At 34.9% G+C, this 18,273-nt stretch overlaps 3 protein-coding genes across 3 annotated transcripts; 2 read left to right on the top strand and 1 right to left on the bottom strand.

The window, feature by feature from the left end:
• The first annotated feature begins 1,597 nt into the window (after positions 1–1,597).
• On the top strand, positions 1,598–6,064 carry LOC147564371 (nucleotide-sugar uncharacterized transporter 2-like). Its single transcript, XM_086645455.1, has 7 exons — positions 1,598–2,042; positions 3,426–3,577; positions 3,682–3,890; positions 3,970–4,063; positions 4,192–4,358; positions 4,488–4,658; positions 5,467–6,064. The coding sequence occupies exons 1-7, from the start codon at positions 1,952–1,954 to the stop codon at positions 5,750–5,752; spliced, it is 1,170 nt and encodes a 389-aa protein (XP_086501581.1). The 5' UTR covers positions 1,598–1,951; the 3' UTR covers positions 5,753–6,064.
• A 332-nt stretch (positions 6,065–6,396) lies between these two features.
• PFD1 (PREFOLDIN 1) lies at positions 6,397–9,587 on the bottom strand. Its single transcript, XM_086645467.1, has 6 exons — positions 9,398–9,587; positions 9,212–9,265; positions 7,291–7,396; positions 7,080–7,086; positions 6,853–6,937; positions 6,397–6,734 (listed from the first exon to the last, which is right to left on the bottom strand). Exons 1-6 carry the CDS (start codon positions 9,419–9,421, stop codon positions 6,624–6,626), a joined length of 387 nt encoding a protein of 128 aa, XP_086501593.1. The 5' UTR covers positions 9,422–9,587; the 3' UTR covers positions 6,397–6,623.
• A 3,638-nt stretch (positions 9,588–13,225) lies between these two features.
• On the top strand, positions 13,226–16,285 carry EXO70G1 (exocyst subunit exo70 family protein G1). Its single transcript, XM_086645439.1, has one exon. It carries the CDS (start codon positions 14,065–14,067, stop codon positions 16,075–16,077), a length of 2,013 nt encoding a protein of 670 aa, XP_086501565.1. The 5' UTR covers positions 13,226–14,064; the 3' UTR covers positions 16,078–16,285.
• Positions 16,286–18,273: the final 1,988 nt, after the last annotated feature.

Below are 18,273 nucleotides of genomic sequence, written 5' to 3'. Positions count from 1 at the left end.
TAAACTTAAAAATAGTTCTAGTTGAAGATAATAAAAATGCAAAATTATTATAAATAAGATGGTAAACTAAAAAGAAGTGTAGTATTTTTGAGGCGTTAGAATAAGGTGTTTTTGCAATTTCACTATGTGTGACATATGTCACGGATAAAAAAGTTGTGTCACACACAATTGAACTAGGGTCCCTTTCAACAAAAAAGAAATAAATAACAATTGAACTAGGGTCTAAACTACTACTCACTGAAAACATGGATGTTAGTTTAGATACTAGGCATTCCAAAGGGTGTGAAATTGAAATCCCTTTACTTTTGAAAGCAATTGGCATGGAGATCTCATGACAGGCATGACATTGTCACATGGGGTTTCCTAAAAATGTTAGAAAAGTTTTTGGTATGTCAAAAATGCAACCACAAACATTTGTTATGAAAATTTGTTTATTTGTCTCTTTTTCGATGGGTCTCTTTGCTTTTGATGATCACTAAGTTCCAGCTACCACATTAAATCATTGCAATTTAACTTTGGATTGAAGTGACAATGAGTTGTCTTACGTTATAAAATTTGTTGTTATTCAACAAATCTGCGGGTGCACTAATGTTGTGAGATAACATCAACAAATTTTATCTTTTTTTTTTTTTTTTTTTTTTTTTGTTGAAAGAACAAATTTTAATATATGTGACATTTAATATATACATTGATTTCATTAGCATATGATAAAATGTTACGGATTATTCAAAACAAAAATGTTTCTGCCTTGATCGAAAGAATAAACTAGATTCTTTTATATGGAGTTTATGTACCAAGGGTCCACCATTTTTGCCCAATTTTTATAAAAATCATGTGTACATACACATGACATTATAACGTCTAACCTAAGAGACACTAAAATTGTTACAATAGTAAGGAAACATAAACATATACTAACTAATAAGCGTAATTTCAACAAAAAAAAAAAACTAAAAAGTGTTTACATAAGAAACTTTTGCCTAGTTTAAGGAATCTAGTCCGGTTACGGTACCTATGGACACATAAAGTCCAAAGTTAGTCCCGCTCCAAAATCTCATTTTCTGTTACATTGACTCAGAGAGTCATTATAATACGTGGCATAAATTCACCATAAATGTTATATGTAGATATATCATGACTTGAATAACTTTTATCATCAAAGAGATTCCACACCTTATAACCATGTAAAGACTCTTTAAAGTAATCTGGTAAAACCTAAAATTCATTCATTCGTGCCTCTAGTTTATTTAACTAAGATTTTCTTTTCTGAGCTTACCCCCTCTCCACATTAATTGGTAATTGAGCTTGATAACTGAACTTACCTGACAGTGCTGACTTTCTTTTCTTGTTGAAGTGATTGTGTTTACTATTCTTATAAAAGGATTCAGGTTGCGTTTGACTTTCAAGAATGAGATGAGATTATCTGAAAACCGCATTGCAAATTGATTTTCTATTAATCTTATTATGACTAACTCGGGTACCAATTAGTGAGGGAGGTATGCTCAATTACGAATCTAAGATAAGGGGGTAAAGCCAAAAAAAAAAAAACTTCATTCAACACACTTTCATTAAAGGGTGGATTTCTATTTCTACTCACAATGGAATCTTGGGTTTCATTATCAGTTTGGCTGGTTTCCATCACACTCCAAAACTGTCGGCTGGTTTCTCAAGTGACCGTTGATTTCTCAATTTTCTCACTCTCATTCCCTCAATCTCCTCCGCTTCTTCTCACTTCAGACATTTTCCCCAATCTTCCCTTTCTCTCTCTCTCTCTCTCTAAACTCTCTCTTCACTGCCTTTCCTTGTTAGTTTACTGAGGGAGACCCAATCTTCAATCCTTCCTAATAAGCTTCCTCTCTCTTTCTCTCTCTACCCCACATTTTCTCTCTCTACATTAAACTCTCTCTTTCTCTCTTCTTCTTATGCCATTACAGAGTTTTGTAAAAGGGAAATGCTTTGTAGCAGAAAGATGTTAAATTTCTTAATCAGGAAAGATGTAAGGAAAATTCTCAAGCGTAAAGACAGTGATGCCGGAGAGAGAGGTACTACCCTAATCTCAATCTACTAAGGGTTACTGTTTATTTTACACTTTTTCATGAGTAGGGTTACTACTGTCTTTGTTTTTTTGGTTTTCCTTTTTGCTGATTTTTAAGTTTCAAATGTGATTTCTGTGTGGGTTTTAATTGTATTTTAGAAGCAAGGAATGAATTTATTGAAGTAATGAATAAGTGGAAAGATCTTCTTCTAGATAAAAATGGAGATCTAAGATGATCACCTTTACTTTATATAGTGATTTGCTGTAATAAGATACTTGGGGTTTTTATTTGTTTCAATTAGGGTTGAAAAACTTCCTTTTTGTTGTCTATTTTGAGTCATTCTAGTGCTATTATTGATACTTTGAAGTTCAATTATAGATAGTTATAAACTCAATTTGATTATGATATAAACTTAGAGATCACCATCAATACCTTCCTAAACTAGTTCAACAAAAAAAAATACCTTCCTAAACAATTACTGTCAAAAAACAGATATTATGATGCAATAAACTTAAAATGATTAACATCCAAAACTTGGTGGTTCGAGAATTTCGGGAGGTTTTATTTGTTGTCATTGAGGAAGTTATTAATATATAAGTTTCCCTTGCACCTGCATATTCATTGATGAAGCTATGAACTCATATGGCAAGATGCGGAAAGGACACAAAATTATTTGATCTTCCTTAAAAGAAAACTAGGGCATTCGACATATGCATTGAATTTTTATTGGACATTTTCGTTGAATTCGTAATGAGGGTATAGTTGTCATAGAGAAATCGGGCAGGAATCTTCCACGGATAGACTGGCTTGAATAAGAAGTGAAACTATTGAGTAGGAATGTAGGATTAAATAGTCAAATTACAAAGCATATATAGGTAAGGTGGAAATACACGTCGGCAGAAACATGCCCTACTATAATGTACGTTATAAGAAGTGGCTCGAATAGAGACACTCTTTTTATGAAGTAGTGTCGATGGAGATTCCATACATAACTCAATTTGTACCAGTGTTAATATCTATCCATCTACAACTTTCTTCTATTATCTTATTTGACCTTCCCAGTTTCACGACAATGTGCTTTGTGGGTAAAACATGTAGAATGTGAGTTTGGCTGGCCTCCGACGGTATTCATGTGCAAGGTTTAGGAGGGGTTGTAAGTTTGTACATGATGTGAATAAACTCGTATCACTTAAGAAGAGCATGAAGTTGATTTTTTGCTTTTGTCTGCATAATATCAAGTAAACTTTGATTAGAAGATAGCAGACTTCAAATCTTTGACGTACTAAGTCCCTGTAAATTCGTTCTCAAATTTCAAATGCTCCTCATCTTCTTCCTTTTTGTTTTTAATCCTGATATGCATTTCTTTTTCTTCATTTTCTTTGACGACAGGAAAAGCCCTTGAAGACCTGCGAGCGTCGCTTTTCAACGAGTTGCGTACATCTGATGGTGCAAAACGTCAACAACAAAGGATATGTGGTCCAACTGTTGCACTTTCATTCAATTTCTTGGTTTCTGTTGGTATTATCTTGATCAACAAATTGGTATGCACCGTTTTGTTTTCTGTTTCTCTTGATTTATAATTCATCAAATTTATTTCTTTACAATTTGATGGGTTTTTTTTTTTTTGATAAAAACTAATTTGTAGGTACTCGGAAAAGTTGGATTTAATTATCCCATCTTCCTCACTTTTATCCACTATTTCTTGAGCTGGTTCTTGATGGCTATTCTTAAAGCCCTCAAGCTTCTCCCGGCATCCCCTCCATCAAAGTCAACTCCATTTACTTCTCTACTTGCTCTTGGCGTAGTCATGTCTCTCTCCAATGGCCTTGCTAATGTCAGTTTGAAGTATAATAGGTGAGATATGCCTACCTTACTCGACACCCTCGTCATTTTAGCATGGACATGTTATAAATATTGATGTTTTTTTTTTCAGTGTCGGTTTTTATCAGATGGCTAAGATTGCTGTAACTCCGACAATCGTTCTTGCAGAATTTGTGTTCTTTAAAAATAAAGTTTCCTACCAGAAGGTAATCACTCTCTATTTTGATTTTCAGCTGCAAACTCGTTTCTTTTGCTCATCTCGATTTTAATTTTCAACCTATTTTGGCGGTCTGGCTTTTGGCCGAATGGATAACTCGATCTATAATTTTTTCAGGTGCTAGCACTTACTGTAGTATCTATTGGTGTTGCGGTGGCTACGGTTACTGACCTACAGTTCCATTTCTTTGGTGCATGTATAGCACTGGCATGGATAATACCCAGTGCTGTTAACAAAATCCTTTGGTCCAATCTACAGCAGCAGGAAAACTGGACCGCCTTGGCGTAAGTCGTCTTTTCTTCTTTGATGAATTTTCTTCTCTGAGATGATAATTCAATATGAACAACCCGAAAACACTAATTCTGCTGTACGATTTATTGGTCTAATTATGCAATATCTAAACCATCGAGCAGGTTAATGTGGAAAACTACACCAATAACTTTGTTATTTCTGGTGGCCTTGATGCCTTGGCTCGATCCTCCAGGTGTCTTAGCCTTTGATTGGAACCGAAACAGCACATCAGCCATTTTACTGTCCGCTGTTCTTGGATTTTTACTGCAGTGGTCTGGTGCTTTAGCGCTCGGGTAAGTCATTTCAAGCTAGCTTTTTAGACAAGTACGATTCTGGTTACTTACCTTAGTAACATATGTTGTATAGAATGTGTTGTTGATACAAACGGTAATAGGATTGTGGATTGATCACTTTTTGGCAATTTAATTACCCACCGAGACACCAGTATGAGTTTGAAGATATGCTGAGTGAAAATAGGCTTACAGATGGACACATTTGTGAATCATTTTCTTGTCTTAGTTATTGCCTCTTTTGCTTTACTTTCTATGTTGTTTTGCTTTTGGCTCACAAATTGTTACTTATACCTAGATGACGTTAACCTAGATTTTTGATTTTTCTGTGGTTAACACGATTTAGTACAAGTATCCGAATATACTGTTACAGGCGCTTGGGCCTAGCTCTCCTTGAAAACTGCCTTGCAAAGAAATGATTGCCCAAGGCCCCCAAAACTTGATCTACTTTACAAATTCCAATGCATAGTGAATCAGTGATACGGGATATGTTAATACCACTCCTCGTCACCGTGGCTGAAGTCACTTGGCACTCCCCACCATGCAAGGCCAAGGTTACGAATTCCTGATCCGTCCCTTAAACGCTAGCGCTCTGATACCATATTAGAGGCCATCGGAACTTTCGTTAAAAACTGGCTTGCACGGAAAGGGTTGCACACAAGTTGTCTACATTACAAATTCTAATGCCCAAACAATGTTAGCTAAAATAAAAATGAGCATACTTATGTAGTTATGACGCAATAAACTACTCACATATGATCTTGAAAAAGATGTAGAAATCCTTCATATTTTTCTTGTGCACTTTCTACAGGGCAACCTCAGCAACTACTCATGTAGTTCTCGGACAGTTCAAAACATGTGTGATCCTGCTCGGGGGATTTCTCATATTTGGTTCGAATCCAGGCATGACAAGTATTTGTGGAGCAATTACAGCTCTTGCAGGTATGTCTGTATACACTTACCTTAATCTGCAAAATTCACAGCACCAAGCAAACAAAATTTCTCCAAGACAATCGCCTTTCTCCTTGACAAAATCTAAATTGAGCAAAGAAAACGGCGAAAGCTATGATGGAAAATGCAGCGGCGAGTACGTTTAAAGCACAACACTAATCTCACCTTACGCAGCAGATCAGAGACAAGATTACTAACCAAGATTATATTTGTTATTCTTTACTTTCTTGTAAAGTAATTCTTCTTCATCCAATCTTGTAAAATGTCGTTGAACATACGTGTGGTGTTTGATATATCTATCTTTGCATAGAGTCTAGTTATGGTTTGTAAGGCAATAGCTATTTGCAGGGCTTTCTAGTTTTGATTAAATTACTTGTATTTAGCTCCTATTTGGATATCAGACTACTGAACTACACATATATATCAATGAAGGAATGAAATTTTGGTTTCAGTGGAAATATCGGTTAAGCATGGACATGGGAATCATTTTGGCCGAATTTTTTTGGAATTCAATTACTTTTTTTTTGTTGAGAGGAATTTAATTACTTCATTAGGCATTATTTGGAGAGAGATTAAAACTTTGGATTATGTCGAAATTTCAAAAGCATGGAAATAGAAATATTTGGGCCAAAATATTTCGAAATTTAACTTTTGAATGTGGAAGTTACTGCCCTGCACTTCTCTCGTTCTCTCTAGATCGATATCTCTCTCGATATCTATAGGTCTTTTAGGTTTTTTTCTCTTATCCAACTTTTTTGAATTCTCGAACAATTTAACACAAGAGAAGGCGTAAAAATGTAATAGAGCTATTTAACATCTGAAGTAGATAAGTCAAGACTCAGAAGCTACTCAAATTCAGTCACAAATAAATTGCAGAGCAAGAAATTCATGTAACAGCAAAAACTGATGAACCATCTTTAATAATTGATTCCCAAGTTTGGATGCTGAATTTAGAACTCATAATGAAACAAGTAAACGTCGTGACTGTAATACTCGGGAGGCAACAATGTGCATACATCACATAGTCATCGACATTATTTGGCGAGCGAGGGTTGGATCTTGCTGTAAGAGCTCCTTCAAGTTATTCTCTACCTCGACCATCTGCTTCTCTAAGTACTCCTTCGATGTCTGCTCAAAACCCAAAAACACTTCAACATTTTCTAGCAATTAAAAGCGAGATGAGCAAATAGATAAATTCGTCAAAAAGATCTACTCAATGTGGTAAAAACTAGAGAGAGAAAATGACCTGCAGGGAGGTAAGAGCAGTCTCGCTATCCTTGAACTTCTTTCCCTGCTCATCCATCAATACAGATTTGGGCTCCAGAACAAACCTACCCACAATGAAATTAAAATAGAGACAAGTCAAGATCATACATAAATTTGTTTAAGCGAGTAATCACCCGTTATCAATTAGAATTGCTTGATCATGGTGGACTAAAAGAAGAGTTCCAATTCAGGCAATCCAGGACTTACGTTCTCCCTGTAAAACACATAACACGCATATCAGATTTAAAAAGATGATATTGCAGCCACAAGAATCTAGTGAAACAGTAGTTTGTAAAAGTTATATAAACAAGTGGGACAATAGCATCCTCATCACTGAAAAAAAATGTATCAAGTAGCCAACTTTCAACCGAATTCATCACATTAATTAAAGTACGACGGATAAGTATTCTTTTTATACCAATAGATTTGTATGTATTTGTATCGTCAGATATTTCACGAAGCTCCTCCAATGTTAAGTAAGCACGTTTCTTTTCAGACTCTTTGATGCGCATTTGGTTCTGCACCTGGAATACCAAGAGTTGAAATGGGTAAATGAGACTCTTTAATCTTTATAATATTATAAGACCAGGAAAAGATATTCTTTCGTTCTTTGAAGCAATAGTAAAACCAAGATACACATTTCTATGTAATTATTCGTATAAGTGTACCCTCCGCATTGTTCGGTAAGGTATTTAACATTCTTTGTTCTACTTCTCTGATAATTTTTCAGGTTCCAATCCGGGAAACAAAAAAAAACTCATCTTAAATGTTTGTAGGGGATTGATTCTGACCATAGTTTCACGATTTCTTAGTTTGTTCTATATAGGGTCCGAAATGAATTGTCCAAAAGTAGGATAAATAAACTTTAGAATTCCACAGTTCCCTTGTATCCTCATTGCTCTGCATATTCATCATGTTAGACCGGTACTTGAACTAGATTTGAGTACTAGATGTTGCAACGAAAGACAGACATGTTGACCAGCGTTACCAGATACTGTACTCTCCCTGCTTACCACAAACTGGATTCCCCTTACCATTTTTTAGTGTGATCGAAACCCAATACCCCAAATTTGACGTATCAAAATCTTCAGCCTTGATTGACCCAAATTCTTTGGAAATGTTTAGAAGCTCCACTAAATTAGTAGCTAACTGTAAGATCTTTCCGTTAACTAAATAAGACTTTTAAGTTTCTTAAAGATAGAATGTCTAAGAGTAGGTGCATCTATTCTACATGCATCGTATAGGTTATATATTGGCTAGGGAAAGTCTTATACATACTGCAACTGAAAATAGCGTAATTGAAAAGGTACACGATACACCCCCTACGCCCTACCATACTGAATACTCACATGGTAGAGTATATTGTACTGGTGCCCGTACCATGTACCAAAGCAATCCGCGTTCATGTTACATTGTGGTGGACACTGTCTTGGTCAGTCAGATGCTCAAAATTAAAACTTGATACCTGCTAGCTTTCTATGTTGTGAAGTTCTCACCCCCTAACCCTAACTAATTTAATCTTGAACTGCCAAAAAGTCAATGAGACACGATTGAACTTGGCATTGTACAACATTTCATAGCTTGTAAACGAAGCAAGTTAATACTCATCCGATCAGGCTGCCTCTTTTATAATTTGCATTACATTACAACTATGAAGATTTTTGCCATACAGAGATAGTACAATGAGACAAGACGGATCTTGACAGGTTCAAGGAAAACTCTATTCACGACCCCCCCCCCCGTTACAACATTTAAAAGCTTGTGAACAAGACGATTTAACTCTCATCCGATCAGGCCAATGCATTATATCTCACATTATTACCACAATGAAGATCTTTGTCATCAAGCTGGCGTAATCAAAACAAGGATAAGACTATACATGAACATGTTATCGATACCAGGAGTGAATGTATAGAGAAAAGAAATTGGTATTGAGTGCATTCGACAGATTCATGTAACAGTATTACAAGAAGAAAAAAACTTGAAGTAAATCAGCTCAGAATACTTCGTATTCAGTCAATTAGGGATTTATGATATACTAATAAAAGTTAAAGAGTGGAAATAGTAAGCTTGTTAAATAGTCAATTAAGGATTTTTAATTGCCAATGAAGGGCTTACTGAGCTAATTTAAATAAAAATTTGTAAATGGAAGTCAAATTAATATACTCAAAACTCGATTAGTCAAAATAATTTTTGTTTGAAACCCTAAAAACAAGCTTAATTTTTAGTTCACCTAATGTTGAAACGAAAAAATTCAAGTCTAAAATTCATATAGATTAATAAAAATGATCTAAGCTATAAGCAAGTCTAAACCAGAAAAGGAGGGAATCTTAGGTCACCTGCTTCAACTTCCCTGAGATGTCTATCATGCGACCTTGAATCTCTATAAACGCCTGTATATTCAAATCACATAGGAATCATTAGAAATCAAATTTGCTTCAGTTTTTAGAAACGGAGATCCAGAAACAGTGAAATTTCTGATAGAAAAAAATTAAGAGAGGTAAAATTCTAATATTCATAAGTACCGTTCTGATTGTTTCATCTGCCATCTCTTTCAAGAAATTTTAGAATCGAATTTCAAAACTTTGAACACTAGTGAGTTAGAGAAGCTAGGGTTTCTGTTTCACATGAAGATTTTAACACAAAAGTGAAAAGAAAAACACACTTCTTATTTGGCCCCCCATATCGAGACTCACCGTTTTGCCCTCATGTTTTGACGAATTCTAGTTTTACCCTCAAATTACCAGTTCCACTAAACACCGGTTAACGTTAATGTTTACTACCCATTTTGCCCTTATAGTTGTTATCATCTCATTGTAATTGTAAGCTAATTGATAATTGTGAAGAGAGAAGGAGAAACCCTATATCCTTCTTTTCATCTTTCATCTGTAAGACTGAAAAGAGAGACGAAGAGGGTTCCATAAAACCAATGGAGAGACGTAAATAAAGAGTCGGGCAAGGAAAAAGAATAGGAGGGAAGAAACAGAGGAAAATGGCGAATAAAAGGTAGATTACGTTACATTATAGGTTTAGAGTTGACAATATTTTCCTTGTGTCATCCTTTCCATCGATCTGTCAGAGAAACTTGGGTTATAATTCCTGCTACTCTATGATTGTCAGTTGTTGAATCATTTATTTCCAAAACATTGTTAGTCGAACAATTCTTGATGAAATCTCTTAGTCTTACCCCTCTTCCTCTTCCCCTCTATCCCTATCCCTATCTCCTTCGATAGTTTCAAAAACAACAAATAAGTGTACATGATTTTCCAAACTACCAGAAATGTTTAAGTGCTAATTTCATCTTGCCCCATAAAAATGATCAAGTTATTAAAATGACCCTTCAAAGATGACCAATTCTTGAAATGACCAGATTTAAAGAAGTCTTAACTTCAAAACAACTTCAACATTTTGATTTTTCTTTCTGTTTTTGTCAAAATTATTTCTCTCCCTCTCGTTTCCCTTTTTATTATTCGTAAGAAAGGTGTCGTCGGGTTATGTTGATATTTTATGAGTTATTTTGCGAAATTCAAACCACAAGAGGGACACATATTAGAAATCGCTAAAGTATAGAGTGCGAGGGGAAAAACAATTAGAAATTACTAATTAGAGAGAGAACGATAGAAAAAATTAGTGTTAGTGAGACAAATTTACTAGCAAATGAGGTTGAAGCTTGATCCTCGGAGAAAATAAGGAAGAAGGTGAAGGGGGGGGGGGGGGGGGGGGGGGAATGTTTGGTTGGTACGTTAGGTAATAGAACAGTAACACTATATGTAAGATTAAAAAGATTTTAAAAGAAGAAATTTTTTAAGAACAAACATTTTTGGCCCGTGTTGTCTAAGTACGCGACTAGTCGTTTCGGTGCTAAGCAAATCTGTACTCGGTCGGCCTACCCTCTATTATTGATGTTTTATGAGTTATTTTGCAAAATTCAAACGAAAAGAGTGAGACATAAGAAGAAAAAAACATGTTAGAAATCGCTAGAGTATAGAGAGACATAAAAAGAAGAAAAACAAGTTAGAATTTACTACCTAGAGAGAGAACGAGAGGAAAAATTAGTGTTAGTTAGAGAAACTTACTAGCAATGGAGGTTGAAACTTGTGCCTTGAAGAAAATAAGGAAGAAGGAGAAGAGGAAAAGAAAAAATATTAAGAAAAAACCTTGTTGGCCCGAGCCGACTAAATTCGCGCCTAGCCGTTTTGGTGCTAGGCAAACCTTGTTGGCCAGAGTAATATTTTTACTAGAACAAATTAACTAAATTACAAATCTAACGAAAAAAATCGAGATGTTCATATAGTATTGCCGGAAATATAGAAATTACTATCCGTCTAACAAAACTATACATCCAAAAAATGAAAATAAAACTAAATCAAAGAGATTTAAACCTAAAACTGATCTTTAGAGACTACACTGTGGATTTCAACTAATTTAAGGACAACAATGTGGTCATTGAGACATTCTTCCTATTCGACGATACAATCTGTAACCATTTTTCGTACTGTTTGAAGAAAAAAGTGTGTTATTTTTAAAAAGAGAGAGAGGTTGTGTTAGTTTTAGAGAGTGAAAGAGAAAGAGAGATGATAAAAGAGAGAGAAAGAGAGTTTTCAGAGAGGGAAAGAAAGAGAGAGACAAAGAGAGTTGACTGTGTGAGAATTTATAAGAAGATTTTTGGAAGGTTAAAAAAACATTAAGAGTCAATAGACGAAAAATAAATAAATAAGAGCCATATGAGTATTTTCAATAAATTATTGAGCTAGATAGAAATCTGATCATTTGAGAAATAATCTACTACAATTATACACACTATAAAATAGCCTACGTTTATGAAGCCTCTTAAATAACTTTCAAGAATTCAAATATCAACTATAGTGATATACGAGATCACATCATTTATTTATTTTTTTTGTTACAAGAGATCACACAATTTAGTTTATTTGAGTATTGTATGTTTGTGATTTAATTAGGCCAGCGCTTTGGGAAAAGCAAAATAGTTTCCGGAGTGTGAAGACTTAGTCAAAAATTAGTCAATTTTGTTTGACAATTTTATTTTATGGGGAATATTTTTTTACCTCTCTATCTTCTCCGACCAGGTCGCCGGCCGGAAAAAAGGATAAAACAAATAAAAAAATGCACTCCCCCTCTCTCTCTAAAAACTCCGGCGAAGGAAAACCCCTTCGCCGGAGTTTCTAGAGAGAGAGTGAAATATATTTTTTTTATCTTTTCAAGTCGCCGCCCGGAAAAATTTTCGGCAGACGACCTGGTCGGAGAAGACAAAGAGAGTGGTGGGGACAGAGGTTAAAAAGTATTCCCATAAAATATATTTCTCTAGTAAATTTTCAAAATTTTGCATATTCCCTTTAAATTTTACTAACCGAAAATTATTTAGCTTTCCCTAAAGCGCTGGCCTTTAATTAAGGGCCGGTAATTATAAGGCCCAAAATGGGGAAGTTAAAGAGAATCAGGCCCAATACTAAATAATAATGAGGAAAAAACCCAGTAGGTAAAAATACAATTTTACCCTCCAAAATGAAATTTTCCGCCCAAATCAGCGTTCTGAACAATTCTTGGTTTGCTCTCGACAATTTTGTAAATTTCTGAACAAATCTTAGTTTGTATCAACAATTTGTAAATTTTTAAACAAATTCGTTTTTGCTTAGACATTGTTTTGCCAAAATATTTCGCATTTTTTTCTTTTGCATTTTACACAGACAAACAAACACAAACATTTTGGCTACAACATTTTTCGATTTGTCTTGTGAAAAAATAAATGGTTTTCACATTTTCTGTTTTGCTTTCGACATAAATATAAAGACTAAAGCATTTTTTATTTGTCCTTTACAAAAATTAAAATGTTATGCATATTATCCTTTGTATTTAACAAATCCGTTAACGAACAAATAATATTTTGACTAATACATTATATATGTTGTTAAGAACATAATTATATATGACGCCAACATTTTATAACAAGTCGGGACATTATTATAGATATTGTCAACATTTTATAACACCACAATGATATATGTTGTCAACATATAAGGGTAAAAATGGAATTATGAAAAAATATGTTGCCTTGTTAACAACATAATTACATATGTTGTGAACATTTTGAAAAATGTTAAAAAAATAGATTTTTTTGACATTATTATTTTTGAGTGGGTTTTTTTCTTATTAGGGTCTAGATTTTTGAGTTTTTCACTCATTTTTTCTTTAATTAATGGGAGAGGTAATTTCTCTTTTGAATTGGTCCTTTGTCTATTTATGTTTGCTTTCATAAGAAAACAAAAAGAATATGCCATGTATAGTGTTTCTTGTTCAATAATTCAAACATCTATGTAACAAAACATTTTACACAAGACAAAATAGTTATATTCATCCAGGCTAGATTTATGTTACGTCAGTCCAGAGAGACTCCAAAGGAGTAAGTATTATTTTCGCCTGAGTAAAATTTGCGGATTCACACTTGGTTTTATCTAGAGAGAGAAAGTGCGTGGGTTTGTAGAGAGAGAAAGAGAGAGAGATGGAGTTTTACTGTCATGCACTTTGTACAAACTAGCTAGTTTAGTAAAAAGTGGTTCCCTTTCGGTTTTTTGTCTTTCAGATTTAGGGTTCTTCACTTTTTGTTTTCACACTTCTATATACCAAAGGAATTAGTTCTGATTCAGAATTTTAAGGGAAACACAACTAAGAGTCTAACAAGTTCGATTCGAATCCCTTAAGACGGAGAGATCTATAATCAAACCCTAATTATTCTCTTTCTTAACCCCATAAAGTGTGAGTTTCTTCTCTCTCTCTCTCTACTTATTTCGATCGCTACTTTTTGGTTGCTTTTCATTTTTGAAAATCTTTTACTACTAGTTTGGTGGTTGTGTTTGGTTTGATTCTTGATTATTATACTTCAGTTGGTGAAGTTTGGTTAGAAAAATGGAATTTGATTTCTCAGTAAGTCCTGGTTGATTTACTTTTTCCCCTTTCCGATGAATCCAAGGTTACAACTTATAAGATACAAATCCATGGAAAATGTTGAATATTGATTCAATTTAGTACTTATTGACTTCAGAGTATCAGTTTGAGTTTGGATTTTCTGTGTGAAACAAATTTCTGTGTTCAAAAACTCATTTTAGGGTTTGGGTTTTCATTTTTGGATTAGCTTGTAGTGGTGGGTGGTTACTAGATTTAGGGTTTCTTTTTTAGAATGGCATCAACAACGAGGAGATTAGAGAATCTATTATCAGCTAGGAAATCTTTGAAGATTAGCTTAGAAAAATCAAAAGCTCTTGGTTTTGCATTGGAGAAAACTGGGCCAAGATTAGAAGAAATTATCCAGAGATTACCATCTCTAGAAGCTGCTGTTCGTCCAATTAGAGCGCATAAAGATGCTCTGGCTGAAGTAGGAGGCCACATTGATCAAGCAGTAGGTCCAGCTGCTGCTGTTTTGAAGGTTTTTGATGCCGTTCATGGGCTCGAAAAATCTCTCTTATCAGATCCTCGTTCCGATCTCCCTGGTTATCTTTCTGTTCTCAAACGCCTCGAAGAGGCGTTGAAATTTCTCGCCGATAATTGTGGGCTAGCTATTCAATGGTTGGAGGATATTGTTGAATATCTTGAGGATAATACAGTTGCAGATGAACGTTTTCTATCAAATTTGAAGAAATCTTTAAAGAATCTCAGAGAGTTGCAGACTGATGAAGAGAGAGCTAGGCTTGACGGTGGGCTTCTCTACGCTGCATTAGAAAAATTAGAAGCTGAATTCAGGAGGCTTCTGATGGAACATAATGTTCCTCTCCCCATGTCATCTTCAACGGGAGAGCAGGCTTGTATTGCTCCCTCGCCTCTACCGGTATCTGTTATTCAGAAATTACAAGCTATTATTGAGAGATTAACTGCTAATGATCGACTAGATAAATGCATTTCTATCTATGTTGAAGTTCGTAGTTCGAATGTTAGGGCAAGTTTGCAGGCACTCGATCTTGATTACCTCGAGATATCTTTATCTGAATTCAATGATGTGCAAAGTATAGAAGGCTACATTGCCAAGTGGGGTAAGCATTTAGAATTTGCTGTTAAACACCTCTTTGAGGCAGAATATAATTTGTGTAACGATGTTTTTGAGAAGATTGGACTTGATATATGGATGAGTTGTTTTGCGAAAATTGCTGCTCAAGCTGGAATACTCGCTTTCCTCCAGTTCGGGAAGACGGTTACTGAAAGTAAGAAAGACCCAATCAAGCTCTTGAAGTTGCTCGATATATTTGCGTCTTTGAATAAGTTGAGATTGGATTTTAATAGACTTTTTGGAGGAAAAGCTTGTATCGACATCCAGAACCTAACGAGGGATCTCATCAAAGGGGTTATTGAAGGTGCTTGTGAGATTTTCTGGGAACTATTGGTTCAAGTAGAGCTACAAAGGCAGGCTCCTCCTCCTTTAGATGGCAGTGTCCCCAGACTGGTTAGCTTTATCACAGACTACTGTAATAGGTTACTTGGTGATGATTATAGGCCAATTCTCACCCAAGTTCTGGTTATTCAGCGAAGTTGGAAGCAAGAGAAATTCCAACAAAGGCTTCTAAATGACGCAATCTTGAATATAATCAAGGCCATTGAGTTGAATTTGGAAACATGGTCGAAAGGTTATGAGGATATAACCCTCTCTTACATCTTTATGATGAATAATCATTGGCATTTATACAAACATTTGAATGGTACAAAGCTTGGGGGTCTCTTAGGTGATGTTTGGTTGAGAGAACACGAACAATATAAGGAATATTATGCTGCAGTCTACTTGAGAGAGACTTGGGCGAAGCTTCCCGCTTTATTAAGCAGGGACGGTTTAATTATGTTTTCGGGTGGGAGAGCTACTGCTCGTGATCTTGTCAAGAAGCGGCTTAAAGCATTCAACGAGGCTTTTGATGAAATGTATAAGAAACAGTCAAATTGGGTCATATCAGAGAAGGATCTTAGAGAGAAGACTTGTCATCTGGTGGTGCAGGCTATTGTTCCTGTTTACAGAAGCTATATGCAGAATTACGGTCCCTTGGTGGAGCAAGATGTGAGTTCTAGCAAATATGCAAAATACACAGCTCAGAGTTTGGAGAAGATGCTCAATTCTCTGTTCCAGCCGAAACCCGGAAAGCTAGGGAGCTTCAAGTATAGAAGCCCCAACGGAAAACTCAACAGCCCACTTCGTTCTTCTTCAGCTGTTATGTGATTATGTATACCCTATACCAATGCAAATTTCAGGTAGAATCTCAATCTCTTCCCTTTAATAACATTTCCAACTCCTATGTTTGTTCTCTTCCTACTTTTCTGATTCATTTTGGTGGGTAATGAAAGTATTGTATTAGGTTCTAAATTATATGTACAATTCTTTATTATAATATGCACTTAATGTCAAACCAATGGTATGTTTCAAACTACTTCGGTAGTTGATTGTTCTTATGGATCTTGAAGCTCGAAGGGTTTCGAACTTCCACATTTGAAGAGACAAGAGTTATTAATGAAATAAAACGTTGTTCTTTCATTCAGAGAAAAAGAAAAAGAAAACTTAATCTCTTCTGTTTGGGATGCAACCTAAGCAGTTGGTGTCAGACCGATGTACTTCAGAATAGACTACTCGAAGGTCAACTCCAGTTTGAGGGGTAGCCTAAGTCGATCCGAGGTCGAAGCTGAGTTAGTTATTAAATATTAAACTTTGAATCGTTGGAGAATTCTTCGAATTATTAGGGTAGAGTGTGAAAACTCAGGCGTGTTACTCGGCTCTATCAGTAGGAACTGTCCGCTGGTTGATCTTGCCCCCAACTGCAAGGCGCCCATTTCCATCCTTACTGCTTAGGGCAACATGCTTGTAAGTATTTTGTAGCAGTTTTGCGTATCAATGAAAAAACTAAGTCTTCGTCTATATTGATTAAAATTTCTTCTGTTACATAGCCTGTTGAACTTATAACAAATTTATCTCACGTAACTTGAACGAGTATAATTACTCGCTTGTTTATGTTAGCAACTGGGAACCCTCTCTATGCAATGAAACCATTCTTATGTAACTGCCCTCTTTGTAAATCATTGATTTTTTTTTAGTTTTGCATTCTTATATTGAGAGCAGAACAAGTCTTTATGAGTTTTTATCGTATATACCTTTTAGACTCCTATTTCCAAAGGCCCATACGGGTTACCTTTTTTCTTCTTTTTAGGTGTCGACGAGCTTATGCTTGGAATTTCCGAGTTCATTCACACAGGTTAAGATATACTCCTATTATAGATTCATAGTTAAACATTTTGGTGCTAAAAAGCATAAAAGATTGACATAGCCTAAGCTTTTTGAATCATTTTTCGATCATTTTTGGAAGCAGGGGCCTTCTTTAGGTACTTATTCTTTATGTTTGAAAAGAGAATCCATTAGGATTACTTTCAAGCTTTTTGTCCGAAAGTTTAAAATTCTTTGTTGGAGAAATTCTTTTGCCTTCTTTAGCCTAAGTAGGACAAAGCTGAAGGAAGAAAGTTTTTTTTCTTCGATATTGGGTGAATTGTTGACATTCTAATCAGAAAATATTCAGATATTGTTAAGAGGTGAAATATAAGAAACACTTCATCCTTGGATCTTAATAGGCTTTGTTCTTCCATGTTTGTCTCCCTCTTCTTAGTCCTGAGCTGCCCTCTTGAAATTATGTATTTTGAGATATTCCTTGATATTGATTGATCAATGTAGTTTATTTACTTTTATTGTTAATTGATGCTTCAGTACTGTTCTCAAGTTCATGACCCATGACCAATTTAGTTAGAAGGTTCTAGACTTCTATTCACTCTTTGATACATTCCTATATCACAAAATATTGTTGCTCACACATCCTCTAACAACCTTTCATTTTTACTTGTGTTTTCTTCCAAATTGTGTACTCCCAATCTTTTTGTTTTCCAAGGCAACCAACCTTTTTTTTTTTTTTTTTGTTGAAAGTGAGGCAGGCAACCAACCTTTCTTTTCTAGTTGAATCTTCTCCCCAACTTTAGTTGTCTCTTAATTTCTATTTTCACTTCAATTGATCTATATAGCTTGCTTAGGACATACTTCTATTCAACATAAGAATGAAATATGCTTATAATTTTATGATGAAATGTGTTCATAACTATAATGAAGCTGTAGTAGAAACACTAAATACCTAAAACTATTCTAAGATTAATCTATTCTTTTATACTTTTCTGATACAAATTAATAAATATACTAGTAATAAGTTTCTATCTTAGTATTTTCAGGAAAAACCATAAAGCACTCGCCTAAGTCACTCTCTCGTACACGCTGAGTTTTTTTTATTTGAGAAATCGACTACGATCTACGTTAGTCGTTACAAGTCATTGATACATCATGAAGATGTGGTAAACACGACAACCGTTTAATTTAAATCATTAAATAAAA

The sequence above is a fragment of the Eschscholzia californica genome, unplaced genomic scaffold, assembly GCF_041429995.1.
Source record: "Eschscholzia californica isolate CP2 unplaced genomic scaffold, dmEscCali1.0.p SCAF_1, whole genome shotgun sequence".
In the NCBI taxonomy this organism is placed as follows: domain Eukaryota; kingdom Viridiplantae; phylum Streptophyta; class Magnoliopsida; order Ranunculales; family Papaveraceae; genus Eschscholzia; species Eschscholzia californica.
This window is presented reverse-complemented; position numbering and strand designations above follow the sequence as displayed.